We start from the raw sequence: 18156 nt of genomic DNA, 5'->3' as shown, positions 1-18156 counted from the left end.
CTTTCAAGGTTTGCATTCGAAATATCAAGTTTGGATTTCAAGTTACTCAGACTGGTTGTAACTTTAGCACCTGGTCTGATTTCTCTTTTAGCTGACAAGTAAGTCTGTCCACCTGATTAAGACCGCTCGCATTATTGTTGCTAAGGCGCTTGGCCTGCCATGTTGCATTGTCCATTTGTGCCTGAAGTCGGTTGCTTTCCTGAGCAAACGCCTCACATTTCAACACCAAGTCTTTCTTTTCTGTGTACACGTTAATCTTACTCTTTTTTCATTGCTTTCTTATCCTGCTGCAATTTGAACAAGTGCAGGTTCAGGACTTGCTCACTTTTATATTGCTTTCGTTGAATTTGTTTCAATTTGCTTTCGTATTCATCACGTACACAGCCGTTTCGTTTCCCCTAATACACTTGAAATACTGCACGCTAATTTTTAACAATCAGGTCTCTTATGGTATAAATCTCAGCCTTTTTTTCTTTCAAGATGGCTTCCAGTTGACCTAAGCTACTGTCACTAGGAAATGGGTCGGAAAATAACCATCAATCTGATTAGTTGATAAGTGGGTCATGCGCGAGGCTGCCACAGAATCGGACAACCAGTAAATAGAAGATAATATTGATCAAATAATACAAAATGCTTTTAATATTTTTTTTTATTTTTCTACATGATTAAAACTTCGTGAAAGATGTGGGTTTTTTGGTTCAGTATTCCGGTATGCATATCGCATAGTAAATGATTAAGTTAAACTAACATATCATTCAAGAACCCGTCTGATTTGTTTGCACAGTATATTTCACAAAACATTGACATTAACAATGATTGGCTTTAAGCAGGTAAAATGGATCTTTTGCAATATTCATTTTTAATTTAGAAATCAGGATTTGCAATGAACAAGTTGCTGTATAATGTGTATAAAATTATAGATATGACATATAGCCAGATAGCTCTATTGATAGAAATTTCGTCTACGAATCTGAGGATATTTCAGGGCCCATTTTTGTGGGATCGGTCATGACATTTGTTTCTCTTCTACCTCTTATTCAAGTGGATCAGTCGTCATTCACGGACACACGCATGTGAACTTGGTGCTGATACTCTTATTAAGCAACTGTCGTAGACTGTCATCTTACGACCAAAACTAGTTTAATACTAAAAAAAACAAAATATACGAGAATATGTTAAGCCTTAACCTTTTGTGTATTGTGTACTAGTGTTGCTGAATGTAGGATGTAGGATGTGAATGAATACTCTCTGGTGCTTACATTGTTGTTTCAATTTAGTTACATACTACACCTACCATGGTAAAACTTGTTCATTCATTAATTACATTGGTGACGTTGAACTAAATCAGATTTAAATTTAATTCTTTGTAAACGGGGTTCATTTATGCTGTTGTTTTACCAACACAGTATTTTCAACGCGCTACGGTTCTGTAATAAACATTTATTGGAATTGGTTTTAATTATCAAATTAAGATGCGGGAAGTAAGTTTGAAGCATATATTTTGCGTTAAAACAATCAAAGTCATAGAAAATTTTGAATTTAATAAATGGTAAAACCAGGCAATAATGGAATTAAGCGTTATCTTTCCTGTCCACTGCCACTCACAATGCGAGTTTCCTGTGTATATTATGTCGATATATCGTTGACACAATTAAAGCTTGACAATTAACCAGAGGCATTCATACTGAATGAAATCCGAAGTTATGGTTCTTGAGCTCCGCACTTATTATAGCTTTATATTCAAAAGAAATTTTTAACTAACACTATTGTTTTCAGTATATGCCTCAGACACACAAATAGAATGATACTTTCTAAAGGGCAGTAACTCTTAAAAATGACGCAATAGTTACTCTTTTCTTGAATGCCTCATTCTAACTATGAATTTTAATCACACAAATGTTGCCAAACCTTCATTTGAGATATATTTCCTATGAAGTTTCGATTTGATATCTCTCTACGTCCAAGTCGATTTAGCCTATAAAACATTTACATACACAGCAACCATTTTTAAGGCTATCATATAAACCAAAATATATAAAAGCTCATTAGACCTTATACTAAAGATAATAAAGATTTAGTGAGTTTTAACTGTATTGTTTCTAAACACGTTATAGCCTATGATGTCTCTGAACTAAATCAATCAAATCCGCTATGTGTCGTACTAAACATTCGATAACGTTCACATCGTATACACAACATACGCGTTCAAACATAAACATTTCTAAATGTGTTTTGTTTTTGGAAAATTGGTACCTGAAATAAACATTTATTTTAGCTCACCTGAATACGAAGTTCTGAACGCGAGTTCTTTTAATCACCCTATTCAATTCGTTACCTTTATAGAGGTTACATTGTTTTTCAACTCTTAATGAAAATTGGTCAAACATTTTATCTGGATATTATGCTTAGCATTTATTTAATCGAAGTCCCGTGCGTCCAAAAACTAAGCCATATACAAAAACACATTGTTTCAACTCTTAATGCCATATTTGTGACTCAACCTTAATATGATATTGTCCGAATGTTTCTCTTGACATTTTCGTAACTGACTTTGAAACTGAGTCACGTGCGTCCAAAAATTTGGATACCAGTTCATATCTTCTTAACACTCTTAATGCCACATGTATGCTCCAATTTTGTTAAAACTTTATCAGGGTGTTTATCTTGACAATATATTGACAGAGTTTTAATTTGGGTACTAGACAGTTTTTTCATTTGGGTAAGTTCTTTCACAAACTAGGTCAACAGTAGAAATCTTGGAATATAACTTTTTACCATACATGACTCAACATTTAGGACTCAATCTTAAATAAAGTTGGGCAAACAAAATCATATCAAGGCGAAATTTAAAAAGGGGTCATGTGTGCCCACAAATTAGTTTACCGGGTCAAATATTAGAGAAACCTTAATACCAAGCGGGCACATTATGACTTATGACTTAATCTTTATGAAACTTTGTCAGAATATTTATATTGTCAATATCTTAATTCTGTTCAAATCTCGGTCATGTGCGTCCAAAATATATGTCACTAGGTCAAGTCTTAAATAAACTTTTTGAGGAAACTTGGTCCAAATGTTTATTTTGACATCATCTTGACCAAGTTTGAATGTGTTTCGTCTGCGCTAAAAAGCTTTCAATATTAGAGGGGCAGTCAACCAGATTGTCGAAAAAAGAAAAGTTATTAAATATCGTCACTAAATGCTTAATATTGATCAATTTAAACATTGTATCTAACAAGGGCTGTTTGTAAAACATGCATGCCCCCCATATGGGCTGTCAGTTGTAGTGGCAGCCATTGTGTGAATACGTTTTTTGTCACTGTGACCTTGACCTTTGACCTAATGTAAGTTATCATCCGGAAACCATTGTACTATTTCGAGTCACTGTGACCTTGACCTTTGACCTAGTGACCTGAAAATCAATAGGGGTCATCTGCCAGTCATGATCAAAGTACCTATGAAGTCTAATGATCCTACGCGTAAGCATTCTTGAGTTATCATCCGGAAACCATTTTACTATTTCGAGTCACTGTGACCTTGACCTTCGACCTTGTGACCTAACAAGAGCTGTCAGAGGACAGCGCGCTCGACTATTCGAGTGCTTGACAGTATAACGTAAGCCATCATGGGGAAATTGTACATATTCAATAATTTATAAGACGATCTTTCAAAAATAAAAAAGGAAAAAAAAAATTTTTGGGGGGGGGGGGGTAGGCGGGGCGGGGTAGGGGGGTAGGGGGGTGAGAGGGGGGTATAATGTTGGGTGTGGTAATTTATTAGATGTTTAAAAAAAATTGGGGGATGGGGGGGTAGGGGGGAGTGAGAGGGGGGTATAATGTGGGGTGTGGTAATTTAGTAGATGTTTAAAAAAAATGTGGGGGTGGGGGGTAGGGGGGTGGGGGTTGAGAGGGGGGTATAATGTGGGGGTGGGGTAATTTATTAGATGTTAAAAAAAATAAAAAAATTGGGGGGGGGTTGGGGGGGGGGGGTAGGGGGGTGGGGGTGAGAGGGGGGTATAATGTGGGGTGTGGTAATTTATTAGATGTTTTAAAAAAATATTTTTTTTTTTTGGAGGGTGGGGGGGGAAGGAGGGGTAGGGGGGAGTGAGAGGGTGGTATAATGTGGGGTGTGGTATTGATTAGATGTAAAAAAAAAGGTTTTTTTTTTTGGGGGGTGGGGGGTAGGGGGGGTCGGGGGGGTGCGGGGGGTCTCTTGTGGCTTGTGGTCATTTTTCCTGTTTTCACCCCCCTGGGGGGGGGGCGTGGGGGGGTCGGGGGGGGTGGGGTCGCGGGGGGGGTCTAATGTGGGGTGTGGTAATTTATTAGATGATTTTAGAAAAAAAAAATAGGAGTGAGGTTGGGGGGGAAGTGATTTCTGGTAGGGCGCGCTGGGGTACTTGTTTGGGTGGAATCCATTGTGGTATTCAGCACACTGACATGAACAAATATCCTCTATTTATAAAACATGAAATTTGCATTTGTTTCCCCTGTATATAAGAAAGATATAATAGTGTATTACCTCCCCTGTCCTGCTTATATTTATCAACAAAATTAAACATTAACACATTATTTAATATACAAAATATACAAAAAAATCTCATATTCTGATAATATTTTTACTGATCCACTTTTTTTTACTCAAATGATGATGTTTCATTGGACTTATAATTATAGATTTAGGATTACAGACCAGTTGCTTCAGTTAAATTGTTCAGAGTTCGCCCTGTTGGCCGCGTATGCGCTCTTGAGTTATCATCCGGAAACCACCTGGTGGACGGACCGACCGACCTAGCGACCGACCGACCGACATGTGCAAAGCAATATACCCCCTCTTCTTTGAAGGAGGGCATAAACAAAAAAAATTTTGGGGGGGTGAGGTTGGGGGGGAAGGGATTCTGGTAGGGGCGTGGGGTATTATTTGGGTGGAATCCATTGTGGTATTCAGGTAAGTGTTGTTTTGTCAAAGTAATAATAAAATGTGATCATAAATAAAGAAGTTATGGCAATTAAAGCAAAATGTTCAATAATCTAAGTGTAAAAGAGGCCATAATTATTTCGAAATGCTTGATACAATGGTCAGCTCTTGTTTATATGTTGGGGTCATGTTGGTAAACAAGTATGCAACATATAAAAGCAATATGTCAAAGGATATAGGAAATATTTGGGGTAGTACGCAATGTACCAATGAAGTTTCGTGATCGTAGCCATTAGCGTCCGGAAACCATTTTACTTTTTCAGGTCACCGTGACCTTGACCTTTGATATAGTGACCTTAAAATCAATAGGGGTCAACTGCGAGTCATGATTAATCTACCTATCAAGTTTCATGATCCTAGACATAAGCGTTCTTGAGTTATCATCCAAAAACCATGTTACTATTTCAGGTCACCGTGACATTGACCTTTGACCTAGCGACCTGAAAATCAATAGGGGTCATCTGCGAGTCATGATCAATGTTCCTATAAGTTTCATGATCCTAAGCATGAGCGTTCTTGAGTTATTATCCGGAAACCATTTTACTATTTCGGGTCACCGTGACCTTTTCCTTTGATCTAGTGACCTGAAAATCAATAGGGGTCACCTTCCAGCCATTATCAATCTACGTACGAAGTTTCATGATCCTAGGCCTAAGCGTTCTTGAGTTATTATCCGAAAACCATTTTACTATTTCGGGTCACTGTGACCTTGACCTTTGACCTAGTGACCTCAAAATCAATAGGGGTCATCTGCGAGTCATGATCAATGTACCTATGAAGTTTCATGATCCTAGCCCCAAGCGTTCTTGAGTTATCATCCGGAAACCACCTGGTGGACGGACCGACAGACCGACCGACAGACCGACCGACCGACAGACCGACCGACATGTGCAAAGCAATATACCCCCTCTTCTTCGAGGGGGGGGGGGGCATAAAAATCTCCAGTAAAAAATCAAGAATAAAAAGAAAAAAAAAGAAAAAAGTAACCCTGAACAAGGCTCGAACCACTTACCTCTGGAGTCCTGGAGTAAAAAGAGTAAAAAGTCTCCCATTTAGACCACTCGGCCATTCATGCTCAGCGTTGTATTTTATACTTTAAAGCGAGACTATACAATTTTGTCAAATATTTATTAATTTATTTAAAATGTGTAAAAAAACTTATTAAACACATATTTCAATATAAATTTAAATAAAAGGTAAAAAGAACATGTGACGAAAAATGCGAAATAAGCCGGATATTTAATATTGAAACCGAAAATGGCTGTACAGTCGAATTCGCCAGCATGTAAATTATGCATGTACGATGTGAATCTAAATTTACTTTTACGGTTCATTTTAATTTGTGAGCGTTAGCTCACAATTAATGCAGACGCAATTTTGCAAATCAGTATGGGCTTAGCTACGCTAGGGCCCGTAACCCGTGACTGCCTATGTGGATAACTGCAGTAAAATTTAGCAGACGACAAATGCTAAAAGCCTCTGTTTTAACCACCGCATCTGCCTGTTTAAAGTTCCCACTGCTACACTACATAGCGTGTATGTTTTCAAACGTATTTAACAGCTTGTAAGACTTGGCCAGTCTAGTGTTTCTCATTGAAATCTGTACATATTGGCTGCTTTCAGGGAAAACGGGGCTTTATGCATGTCAAATAAGATCAGCCTGTGCACACTGATTAGCTGTATTAATGATTTAAACACACACACACATCTCGACCTGTGCTTTAAGACACACTCTTTATAAATTTGAATGGGCTGTGGTCATTTCAAACTTGCGATATAAAAAGCTATAATATAATTTTGAAAACTGAGTTGCGTTTAAGATTATACAACAGCGAAAAAATTCAGTGCCTTCAGCGCTTTGATTAGTGTGAGCGTTAGCTCACAATAATGTTACAGAGCATATTTTGCAAATCAGTATGTGCTACGAAGCCTTAGCTACGCTATATAAAGACAACCACTGCCTGTTGCAGCAGACGACAAATGCTATGAGCGTCTGCTAGGAAAGATAACCACCACATTTGCCCGTTTATAGTTCACCACTGGTACACTGCAGTGGGTATATATGACTAATAGTGTTTAACAGTGTGTAAGACGAGATTGGCCAGTCTAGTGTTTATCATTGAAATCTGTACATATTAACTTCTTTCAGGGAAAACAGGACTTAATGCATGTCAAATAAGATTAGCCTGTGCATACTGATTAGCCTGTGCAATGCGCACAAGCTAATTAAGGAAGACATTTCTGATTGTATAATGTTTTTCGTTAAAAGAGAGCCTCTGGTACTGGGATGAAAATTTATGCATATGCATTAAGCCCTGTTTTCCCAAAATGAAGCTTAAATTATATTTCTTATTAATGATTTTTAAAAAAACTGGAACGGTGCTTTAAGACACAATCTTTATAAATTTAAATGGGTTGTGTTCATTTTAAACTTGCAATATAAAAAGCTATAACATATTTTTTTTAATTGAGTTGCATCTAAACTTATACAACAGCGAACATCTACATTGCCTTCAGCGCTTTGATAAATTCCTTCAACGATATCTATTCATACGACAAACAAACACGAACTAAAAAGACGAATGCTTCGGTTATTGTAGGAAAATATGTAAGAAATATCTTCGTCACAATTGGCTCGGGGCGCTTATTGTCTTTGCTGCATTCTATGAAATTCGTCTTTATAGTATATTGTTTTTTGCCTATTTTGTGTTATTGTAACATATTTTATCAATATATTACTATTAAACACATATAAAAATCGTATAATCTCGCTTTAAATAAGTAATCCTCGTAGTTTCACAAAATATAACGACAACAACAGAACTCTCCAAATTACCTGGGAGACATACTCAGTAAAATTTTATTAACGTATATACTGTAAATATGAAAACTAAACAAAATTTGTCAAATAATGTAATATACCAGTCGTGATATTTTAATTAATATAAACTTATAATTGTAAAAAATACGGTATTTTAGAACTTTTCTTTTTTCGTGATATATAGCAATCTGGTTGACCGCCCCTTTAAGGCCGAGTATCTTTCTGGGTCTTGTGTGTCCAAAACTAGGTCACCAGGTCGAATCTTAAAAACATTGATTCCACTCAACAGTTCACATTTATGACTCCGTCTTGATTTGACTTCTTTTGAAAAATTTTCAAACAATTATTATTCTAAAACATGATAACACGCCTATTTATGACGATGCTATTTCTTAATTAATGTCCACCATGTGTTTTATTATACTGAATATGTAAATTCAAAACGTGGTTAGCTTTTTAAATAAGACCCTCGGTGACACCTAGCTAATAATGATTGTCCGATAAAAACATAAAGAAATGCAAGTCTTCCTGTTACACCTAACTGCTATTGAGATCTGAACTTTGTTCCAAAGATTGTCAGTCAATCGATATATATCAATAGGAATATAGCATGCGTCTATAATCAGTGATTGAGCTTGAGTCTCAAATGTCATAAAAGCTACTGTTTAAGCATGGATTGCATTGTTTTTCAGCTCAATCTGTTTTGTGCAAGAAAATAAGGTAAATATATATGTATTTAAATAATGACTTAACTTCAAGTCGTTTTGTTAAAAGTAGCTTCGCTTAATATATGCTGCTATACTCAAATTGTTAAACAGTACATTATTGGGGCGTTTGGTCGTTGTTTAGTTATACGCCAAACTTTGTACTGCACACAACTACTATTTGGATCAATTTGATAAATTATGTAATTCAAAATAAGGAGCATTTACATTAATCCTTAAACAAAGTGGTGTGTGCTTTGTAACTATAAGGCAGCAATACATATATACATGCATTTTTATAATTTGGGAAAGAAGTATATTTACTGAAAACGAAAGTAGGGAAACCCAACCACCGAAAAACCTTAATGAACTCGAACACATTGACTTTTTGTCATTAAAACAAACATTAATTTTTGTTTGACGGAAAACTTTTACGAATATGTTTGATCCATATAATTGCCTGTTTAGTCTCATGCAAATTAATAAACCAATTGTACGACCAATCGGACTAATTTTTTTTGTCACTCACTCTTTCCAAGCGGACTTTCTATTCGCACAGAGCGTGATATAGGGCGAAACGATAGTGCAGTTACCTTATGTGTTTCTGTCTATAAAACCTCTAAGCTCAAATATTTTAGGAAAAAAATAAATATTATCGTTACAAAACTGCATTTTCGGCGGTAATATATATTTTGTATGGCATTTGGTGTGTTAACTATAAGCGTCAGGAGCACGACCAATCAAGCAAAGAGTGCCTTGGCTCACTTCACTTGCTCTCAATACAAGCTTGAATGTGTAATGTTCAAAATTCTTCTGCTCAATGAACATAAAAGAGTTTCTGTTCTCAACTGCACAAGGTGGATACAGGTTTAGATCAGTTGATGAAAATAACTTCATCATCCCATGAACGGTAGCAAAGATGGCTGATATATCAATTGCCAATATTGGACAAAAGTTGTGGAATGCTCATCCAAAAATACTTAAAATGCATACAGAAAGAATTTCAGGCTATACATAAACTTAAAACGTTAATGTTATGTGTTTTGTATGTCAAAAAGATTTTTCAAATCATAGAACTTTGTACAGCGCAAAGTTTTTTTGTATTACATGTATTTGTGGGGACAAATTCTAATTGTACTAACTAGTTTAAACTTAGTCGGACAGTATAAATGTGTATTCATATACGGGTTGAAGACAAACTCGAAAGCGATAACGGGATTCACTCACAGTTAATATTGAACTAAAAAAGATAATCTGTACAAAAAATAGTTTTACATAGTTGCTTAACAAACGTATGTCTTGTTTTTTTTAAACTCACCAACGTGCTCATGTTGAGCTTTTGTGATGTCCTTATGTCTGTTGTTTGTTAAGCTACGTAAATATTTACCTTGTGAAAAGTTCAGAGGTCACATTTATTGACAATATTGATGGAAATGTGTAGGAACATTTGTCACAATGATATCTCCGCTAAGATAAAATATGACGTAACTAAAATTAATGAAACAGCTTGTTAACACTCAAGAAGTCATGGAAAGTAAGTAAGTTCCTTTTTCCTTGTTCCTTATTCCTTATTCGAATAAGAAATAAGGAACTGTTCCTTATTCCTTATTCAAGCCTAACATATTTGATATAGGGTTTAAATGAAAATAATGCATACAATAATTAAGTAAATAAAAAAAATAACTGGAATACATTTACTTTATGTATTACGTTACATATTCATGTTTCTTCCGCGTGCTTGCATAGGATTTCTTGTTTAAACCGAACCGATATTTTTTAATTCGAATACTAACTACACATAAAAAACCTTAAGCATATAACATTATTTCAAATGTATGTGATATAAATGTGCAATCTTGTACATTTCAACATGTTTGCTTTTATTTGTAATCCAGTTCCTTTATGCGGCTGAATAAATAAAAAGGAACAAGTTCCTTATTCCTTATTCAAGCCGAATAAGGAACTGGCATTTTCTTAGTTAAACATCAATTAAATTGATCCAAAGTTAACCACATATAAATGAACATCATTATATATAGGTTGTATATTTAAAATACAAATTGCAATACATTTCTACTTAGTGTTAAGTAATGATAATCCAGTTCCTTATTCAGTTTGAATAAGGAATAAGTAACTGGTTCCTTCTTCCTTATTCAAATCGAATAAGGAACTGGAATATTCTCTCTATAAATTATAAAACAAAATGAACCAACAAGACGAATTAATCAACGAAAATTATTGAAAATGTAGGACGGTTATAAAAATATTCATTGCAGTACGTTTCTACTTTGTTGTATTTAATGATAACATAGTTCCTTATTCGGTTTGAATAAGGAATAAGGAACCGGTTCATTATAATTAGATCATAATCTTGTATGAACAAATGGTCAGTTTGTAACCAGAAAAGTAAGGTCTAAAGCCACATAAAAACTCAACGAAAATTTCGTAAAATATTTCGTAAAATAAATTTAACCCATAAGAAATATGTGTTCCTTACAGCAATAGCCAAAATTTCAACACTAGATGTAGTATGGTCACATGTTAAAGATTTAACCAGATACAAAATGATCGTTTTTAATTTTTGGTGTCACATTTTGTATCAGGTTCGCTTGTTGCTGTCACCACAGATGGCAGATGGAGGTGTCCGACATTACACGGAGTGGACTCCAAGGCTCATAAATCGATCGAGGGTATGTAACAGTAAAGGTGTTGGGAATAACAAGGAAAAGACTAAAAGGCTCTTTTTAAGTGTAGTGGATATGGTGTCCGCCTAGCGATCGGGAGGTCACGGGTTCGATCCCCACTGTGGGAGCGTTCTTTCGATCTCCTCCAAAGACACCAAGTACTGGTTCTACCCAGGCCCAATACTCATGGAATAGTCGAATTGCGTCGATGCTCCAGAGGAACCCTGCAATTAATGGGAAGAAGAAGAAGGTTGAGTAGCAGTAGAGGTTCCAGATATAAATGCTCTCCAGACATTCAAGGGTTATTAAGACATTAATATATTATATATATTAGTCGGTATTGACTCCAAGGCTCTTCATGAGATCTAGGGTAAGTAACATAAGGATCTATAAAATTACTAGTTATTGACACCAAGGCTCATCAGGCGTCATGGGTAAGTTACGGTAGGGATTCCAACATTACTCGGTATCGTCTTCAAGGCTAATCCGGCAATCAACGATAAGAAACAGTTGATGTGTCGGAAATGCAAAAATACCAGTTTTACCATACTTTTTTTCATGCACTCATGTAATATAACATTTTTGTCTTCATAACTAAACCAAAATAACTACTACTTTAACTGCTTCACTACTATTCAGTATATTAAGCATGGTGATTAAATATTTTAAATGTAATTTTATGTGGTATTATTCTAAATTTTTCATCCAGTTTTCATAATCATCCTGCTGAATGTAGTTGAATAAACTATATTGCTTTCTCATTCAATTATATATTATCAAATGTTTCGCAGGACGCAGGATTTGTATTCTCTCTTTACAGGAAAAATAATATATAAAACATACATTTAATATTGTAGTATTAGAAATAATTGATTAAAGTTTTTGAATTGAAATACCCGTTTAAATATGTTTACAGTCAACAAGTACCTAAGTCAACTCGTACTATGGTCAACTCGTTTTATTTTGGTCCACTCGCATGGTAGTATTTCATTGCTTTCACAAAATAACAAAATGACCGCACAATTTTGTTTCACAAAATATTTTTTAACTTTACACCAAGTACTCAATTAAAGCTGACATACGGGTACAAGTTAACTGGCACCCTTCTAAATATGCCTTGAATACAAAGGTAAAATATCAATAAAAGTTCTTTTTTCAATGTTTTACTGTTTTACTGTTGTTTGAGGTGTTGACTATTTAATAACATAGCGTTATACATAGCAAGAATTTAAGCAGTCCATTCAATATAATTTTTTGACAACCCACCTACCAAACTTAATTAAAATTCCACATTGTCAAATAATTATTAAATGCAACTCAGTCTTGGTAACCTTTCGAAATAAGAACTAAATCTTCAGGGACATTTTCAGGAAACATTTAAAAAGTCATGCGCACTACGAAAAGCATTGTTGACTCATCGTAATGTTAGTTTATACTTCAGCTCAAATTCCACATACCCTTCATCCCCCTTTAACTAGCTTAAATTTCATAAAACTATTGAAAAAATAATTGCCCATATGCAACCAAATAAATACTTTTAATAAAATACGAAAACCATCAGTTTGTTTTTGATGATATAAGTTTGGTAAAACATGCCTATACATTTGTCAATTGAGTTTTGTATTATGTTATGTATATTGGAAGGCTAGGCATATTGCATTTTTTCCGCATAAAGATCTACCTTTATCTATGTGTCTACATATTTAATTTATACAAGATAAGTATACATTTGTATCAAATATGTGCATTTATTAAAAAAGAACTCAAATAATGAGCAATGACCGTAAGAGATATTAAACAAATATTTGCAACTGTACCCGTATACCATGAAGAAGTATTTTATTCTATAGATATGACTAAACAAATATCCACGAATATAAATTTCTTTACTGCATAGTATACAGTCATTTAGTTATTCCTATTGTTACAGTTTGAATATGAAGATGAATCCAAGCAGACAAGCAGCATTATGGATATCTTGGGGTATGGGCCTGACATCAGAAAGAAACGTAAAGAAATCTATAAGGAGTGGGATGAGCTGCAGGTGTATCATGGTGAGATTATCTTAATCACAGCTGGAAGCAAGGCAGAGGGACTGACCTGTGCGGTCGAGAGTGACCGAGATTCAATACTTGTAATGCCAAATGCTGTGTGTCTGGAAGACGGTGTTGACAAGAGCATAATTCCAGGTCACATGAATCTTTTCGAGATGAATATACAAAGCTGCAATGCAGGATATTGTAGATTACTACTTACGAGACTAGGTCCCTCAGGTCATCCTTCTATAACCGATTCTCTTTGTGGTGATGGGTATGGCAGACGTCTTATGAGCAGCAAACGTTTTATTGACCATTTTGCAGATCATTGGCGTTCGCACAGTGAAGGTGTCAACAATCTTGCACGTGCTGGTCCATCTTTGCCACAGTCTTACGGCCCTTTCCATATTGATGTTGTTTCAGCCATACGCTGTAACTGTCCAGGCATTTTGCAAAAATGGGCTTCAAGGACGCGTCACTGGCCATCACCGAATATTGTTGAGAAAGTTATTGCAATGGGAGCGTTTGTAACTCCAATAGGCTTTAAAGGAAGTGCACACAACCATGTGGAATGGAGGATATGTTTTAATACTGCTGAGACAGAGCTTTTGAATAATCTAAATGACACACAGGTCAAAATATATATTATATTGAAGATGATTGTGAATGATGTGTTGAAGCCAAAGTTTAAAGAGATCACATCATATACATTGAAGAACATTGTATTATGGTTGGCAGAAAACAACCCACAGGAATGGTTCCATTCAGGAAGTTTGTTTCATTTTCTCTTTGAGGGACTGGATAGATTACGAACCGCTTTATCCGATAAACAGCTTCCTTACTATATGATACCTGAACGGAATCTAATGGCAGAAAGGGAACTTGACGTTGAACAGCAGGGTATGTGGGTAAGATCTATAACAGACATGATTAATGAAGGGCCCAGGATAATAATGAAGTTGGAGAAGATAGGTCACGCTATTGAATGCCACCCTGAACCACTTCTTTGGTACAGCAGGATGAGGACTGAACTTGAGATGCTGTACTTGGAGTCCAACAACAGACTTCTCCGAACCTCAGACAATAATGGCCAGGTTGATGAGAATGATCCTATAGTGAAGGCTATAGATAAACGTATTAGTGAGATCTTTCGAGAGGTCCTGCTGCGTATGCAGCTGGAAGGCAGTTCAGTAAATGATGTGAATAAGTTATTTCCGATGATGCTAAGCTAAGGACGGTTATGTTCAGCATAAAGAACATTACTTGGTAAACTGACCATAACTTATTATGGAGAATAAGTTATTTGCGATGATGCTAAGCTAAGGACGGTTATGTTCAGCATAAAAAAGTATAACTTGGTAAACTGACCAGAACTTATAACGGAGAATAAGTTATTTGCGATGATGCTAAGCTAAGGACGGTTATGTTCAGCATTAAAAACATTACTTGGTAAACTGACCATAACTTATTGCAACCTTACCACCTATCCTGATGCCTTACCGGTAGTTTTGTCATACAACGAAATTTTGTGTCGATGTCACTGTAAAAATAAAAACATTTGTTCCTGTTGGAAAGTGGTGACTATAGCGATTCAAAAAGGTCATAAACATGAACAAACATGTTTTTAACAAACCAGCCTTACCATGACTTTAAGTTGAAGTGGTTAGTTGTGTAGCTTGCTATATGTGCCTTTCTTAGTAGCGGAAAGCTCCAATTGCCCTGAATGTCACTTACTCACTTATGTTCTCGTTTTTATTTTAAGACTTTGTATGGATTTTTTTAAACGATTTGTCCTCAAATTCTAATGTAAAGTTGCTATAAATAACAAAGCATTACCTGCTTTAATTAAAACATACCATTGCTACTGTTGTGAGTGTTCAAAATCAAACTCATCGCAGTGTTACCTAACAGTGTTTAACGGTAGACAGGTATATTTAAGAGAACTATGTTTAGAACCAGTCATATCTCTGTGAGTAGGTTGGCATTGACTGAGTGACTATACACATATAAACATTTATGAATTTCTGAATTGATAAACGTTTGAGTTATTTTTCTTCACGGAGGTTGGCATTGACTAAGTTACTATGCACATTTATACATTCGCGAAATTCTGAATTGTTAAAGAGTTTACTCCTATGTCTGTTTGGAGGTAGGGATTGTCTAATTGACTATACAAATATATACATTTAGAAATTGTGAATTGTGAGTAGTTTAGTCTTATCTCTGTGTTGAGGTTGGCAATGAAAGAGTGACTAAACATATGTATATATACTTTTATGAAATTCTGAATTGTTATACATTTGAGTCGTATCTTTATGCAGAGGTTGGCGTTGACTTAGTTAGTATACACATACATACATACATTTATGAAATTCTGCGTTGTTACACATTTTGGTCATATCAATGTTTGGATATTGGAATCGACTGAGTGATTATACAAATATTTAAATTTATGAAATTCGGCGTTGTTACCCATTTGAGTAATATTTCTTAAAGAGATTGATATGGACCGAGTAAGTTTTTATGCTTTTAGGAAAATATTAATGGTTTCACATTTGATTAATATTCTCTTTGTGACATTGGTATCGACTGAGTAAATCAACGCATATTTAAATGCATGAAGTTATGAAGTGTTACTCATTTGAAAGTACATTTATGTAGATAAGTATATGAACATGTAGTAGCTACTTCTGGAAATTTGAATGTTTAATGTTATAGTGCTGCAAACATGGGAATGTATTCATACTAACGCTTTTAAGTGTAAACACAATGTTTTATTTGTAATTGTTAAAAAAACATTATAGAATTTGTAAGATAAATGTATGTTTAATTTATAAATCTGTGTATCTTCCAGATATAAGCATCATGTTCATGTATTTGACTTTCGTGTTAGCAATATACAGTTTTTCATAATGTTTATCCATGCATCTTTCGTGAAGTGTGAGTGCTAAAGCTCATTTATACGCCGCCATAGTATGTGTATTCATTCCTTTATGTACATGTTATTTCATATTAGCAGGATCGTTAGAAAATGGGCCCTATGCTATGTGTAATTAGCGTATCCTCAGACCAGCCTGCGAAATCGTGCAGTCTGATCATGGGCTATGTGTAAGCCGTCCGCTTTAAAGTCAACAGTGTTTCGTGGTGTTATTCGCAAACAGGTAAGCTTCTGACAATACTGTGCGGATGCGTTGGCCGCATATGGGATGATACACATTTTTGCATGACACAGCTCATATAAACTTGGAGACTTTTCTAACGCAACACTTTTACAATCATTCATCCGTGACAATCGGACGCTTAAGCACGTGGTGTATGTATGGTGTCATCTGTTTACACGTGGAAATAGTGAAACGCAACACTATTCTTAATTTATTTCTCTTTCATCATTTTAGGTGGGTTCTTAAATCAGGATAACAAAACACTAGTTTTTAAAAATGTATGGCTAATATGAATATTTTTAAGAGCGCAACCGCGCATTTTGACACATTGCAGGTTACCAGCAAGTGTATTGGAGTCTTTTCTAACGCAACACTTTTCAAACTTTAATATCTCTCTGATAAGTAAAGATTTTCATTCAAAAATGTAGATATGATCACTTGACTACATTCTGTGCAAACTAATGATAAAATCATTTATCCGTGACGATCGAACGCATTATCACGTGGGGTGGGTAGCATGCAATTTGCCAAATTGCGCGGTTGCGCTTCTGAATATTCATGAGCCGTACATTTTGTTATACTTTTATGTTTTCCTGGTTTAAGAACCCTCCTAAAATGATGAAATTGAAATAAATATATAATTATATTGCGTTTCACCATTTCCACGTGCATAAAGACGAAACTATACATACCCCACGTGCTACAGCGTCCAATCGTCAGGGATGAATGATTTCATCGTGAACCTGCTCAGAATGTAGTCAAATGATCACATTAAAAATTTTATTTCAAAATCTCAACTCATAACAGAGATATTCAAGTTTGTAAAGTATTGCGTTAAAGAAGTCTCCAAGTGTATGTGTTCTTTTTCAAATAAAACATATACAGAAATGTATAGTGATACATCATTAATTTGATGTTTTGCACGTTTAGCTTACTATAAATGGCTTATTCATTTAATGAAAATTGATAACCGTTTTGTGTAAAACAGAAATCATTATTATCTGAGTAATATCTTCCACGCATATATATATGTGTGTGTGTACATTGACTGATGTATTGTAAGAACATATTGAAATGATTTGCTTAATAAATTTGCTTTGTATTAGTAGCATATAACAAGGCCACGAATGAGTGTGGTATTTACATGTTTTCTTGTTACTTTTACTTTAATATGTTTATTCAACCTGTATTAGTATATATGTCGGCCATGTAGCATTTCCTGTTTAATAAAGAAAACCCATTACAATAAAATTAATTGTGTTTTGTGTTTAATGCAATGCTTTTGATATATGTGATTTTACGGACGAAGGTCAGCTTCATTTAATAACATTGTGCATGTTTTGACATTGTTGAAAAAAAACTTGTATGCACATGTCTGTAAAGAATGTAAGACAAACAATGAACAAAGAACATGTTATAGTGTATCAACGTGTTTGTTTTAATCTGATTGTTGCAAATTTGCTTTTGCGTCCTAATTTAGCACATATTTTCCGCTTAAATAAGTGACGTTCAAGATAAAATGAGAACACATGGGAACAGTAAATTGTAGGTGAAATATTTGAATACGCATGAATTAATTTTAATAATGTTGATGAGTCGTGTGTTTATTATTACATGCTTAAACACGACTTATTTTTCAAATTTGTGATTTACATGTGCTAACCTTCTAAAAGAGACTGTTAAACAATTGTTTTACATACAAACTGTCGCTTGAAACAACTACCTTCTACGAATTGACTCTCAATATTTAAAAATATCGTCCCCTGTTGTAATAAT

The 18156-nt window shown here is 35.0% G+C and overlaps 1 protein-coding gene across 2 annotated transcripts in view; it reads left to right on the top strand.

The window, feature by feature from the left end:
* LOC127842251 (uncharacterized) overlaps nt 1-17635 on the top strand; it is a 62245-nt gene extending 44610 nt beyond the window's left edge. Inside the window, exons 1-3 of one of the 2 annotated variants that reach the window (XM_052371676.1) lie at nt 8376-8515; nt 11103-11189; nt 13114-17635. In XM_052371676.1, the coding sequence (XP_052227636.1) occupies nt 11127-11189; nt 13114-14451 (1401 nt within the window). In that variant the 5' untranslated portion in view covers nt 8376-8515; nt 11103-11126 and the 3' untranslated portion in view covers nt 14452-17635. Of the gene's footprint in view, nt 1-8375; nt 8516-11102; nt 11190-13113 lie in introns of those variants that run through there. The other variant, XM_052371677.1, reaches the window with a different exon arrangement.
* The last annotated feature ends 521 nt before the right edge of the window (nt 17636-18156 follow it).

The sequence above is a fragment of the Dreissena polymorpha genome, chromosome 8 (genome assembly GCF_020536995.1).
Source record: "Dreissena polymorpha isolate Duluth1 chromosome 8, UMN_Dpol_1.0, whole genome shotgun sequence".
NCBI classification, from domain to species: Eukaryota; Metazoa; Mollusca; class Bivalvia; order Myida; family Dreissenidae; genus Dreissena; species Dreissena polymorpha.
This window is presented reverse-complemented; position numbering and strand designations above follow the sequence as displayed.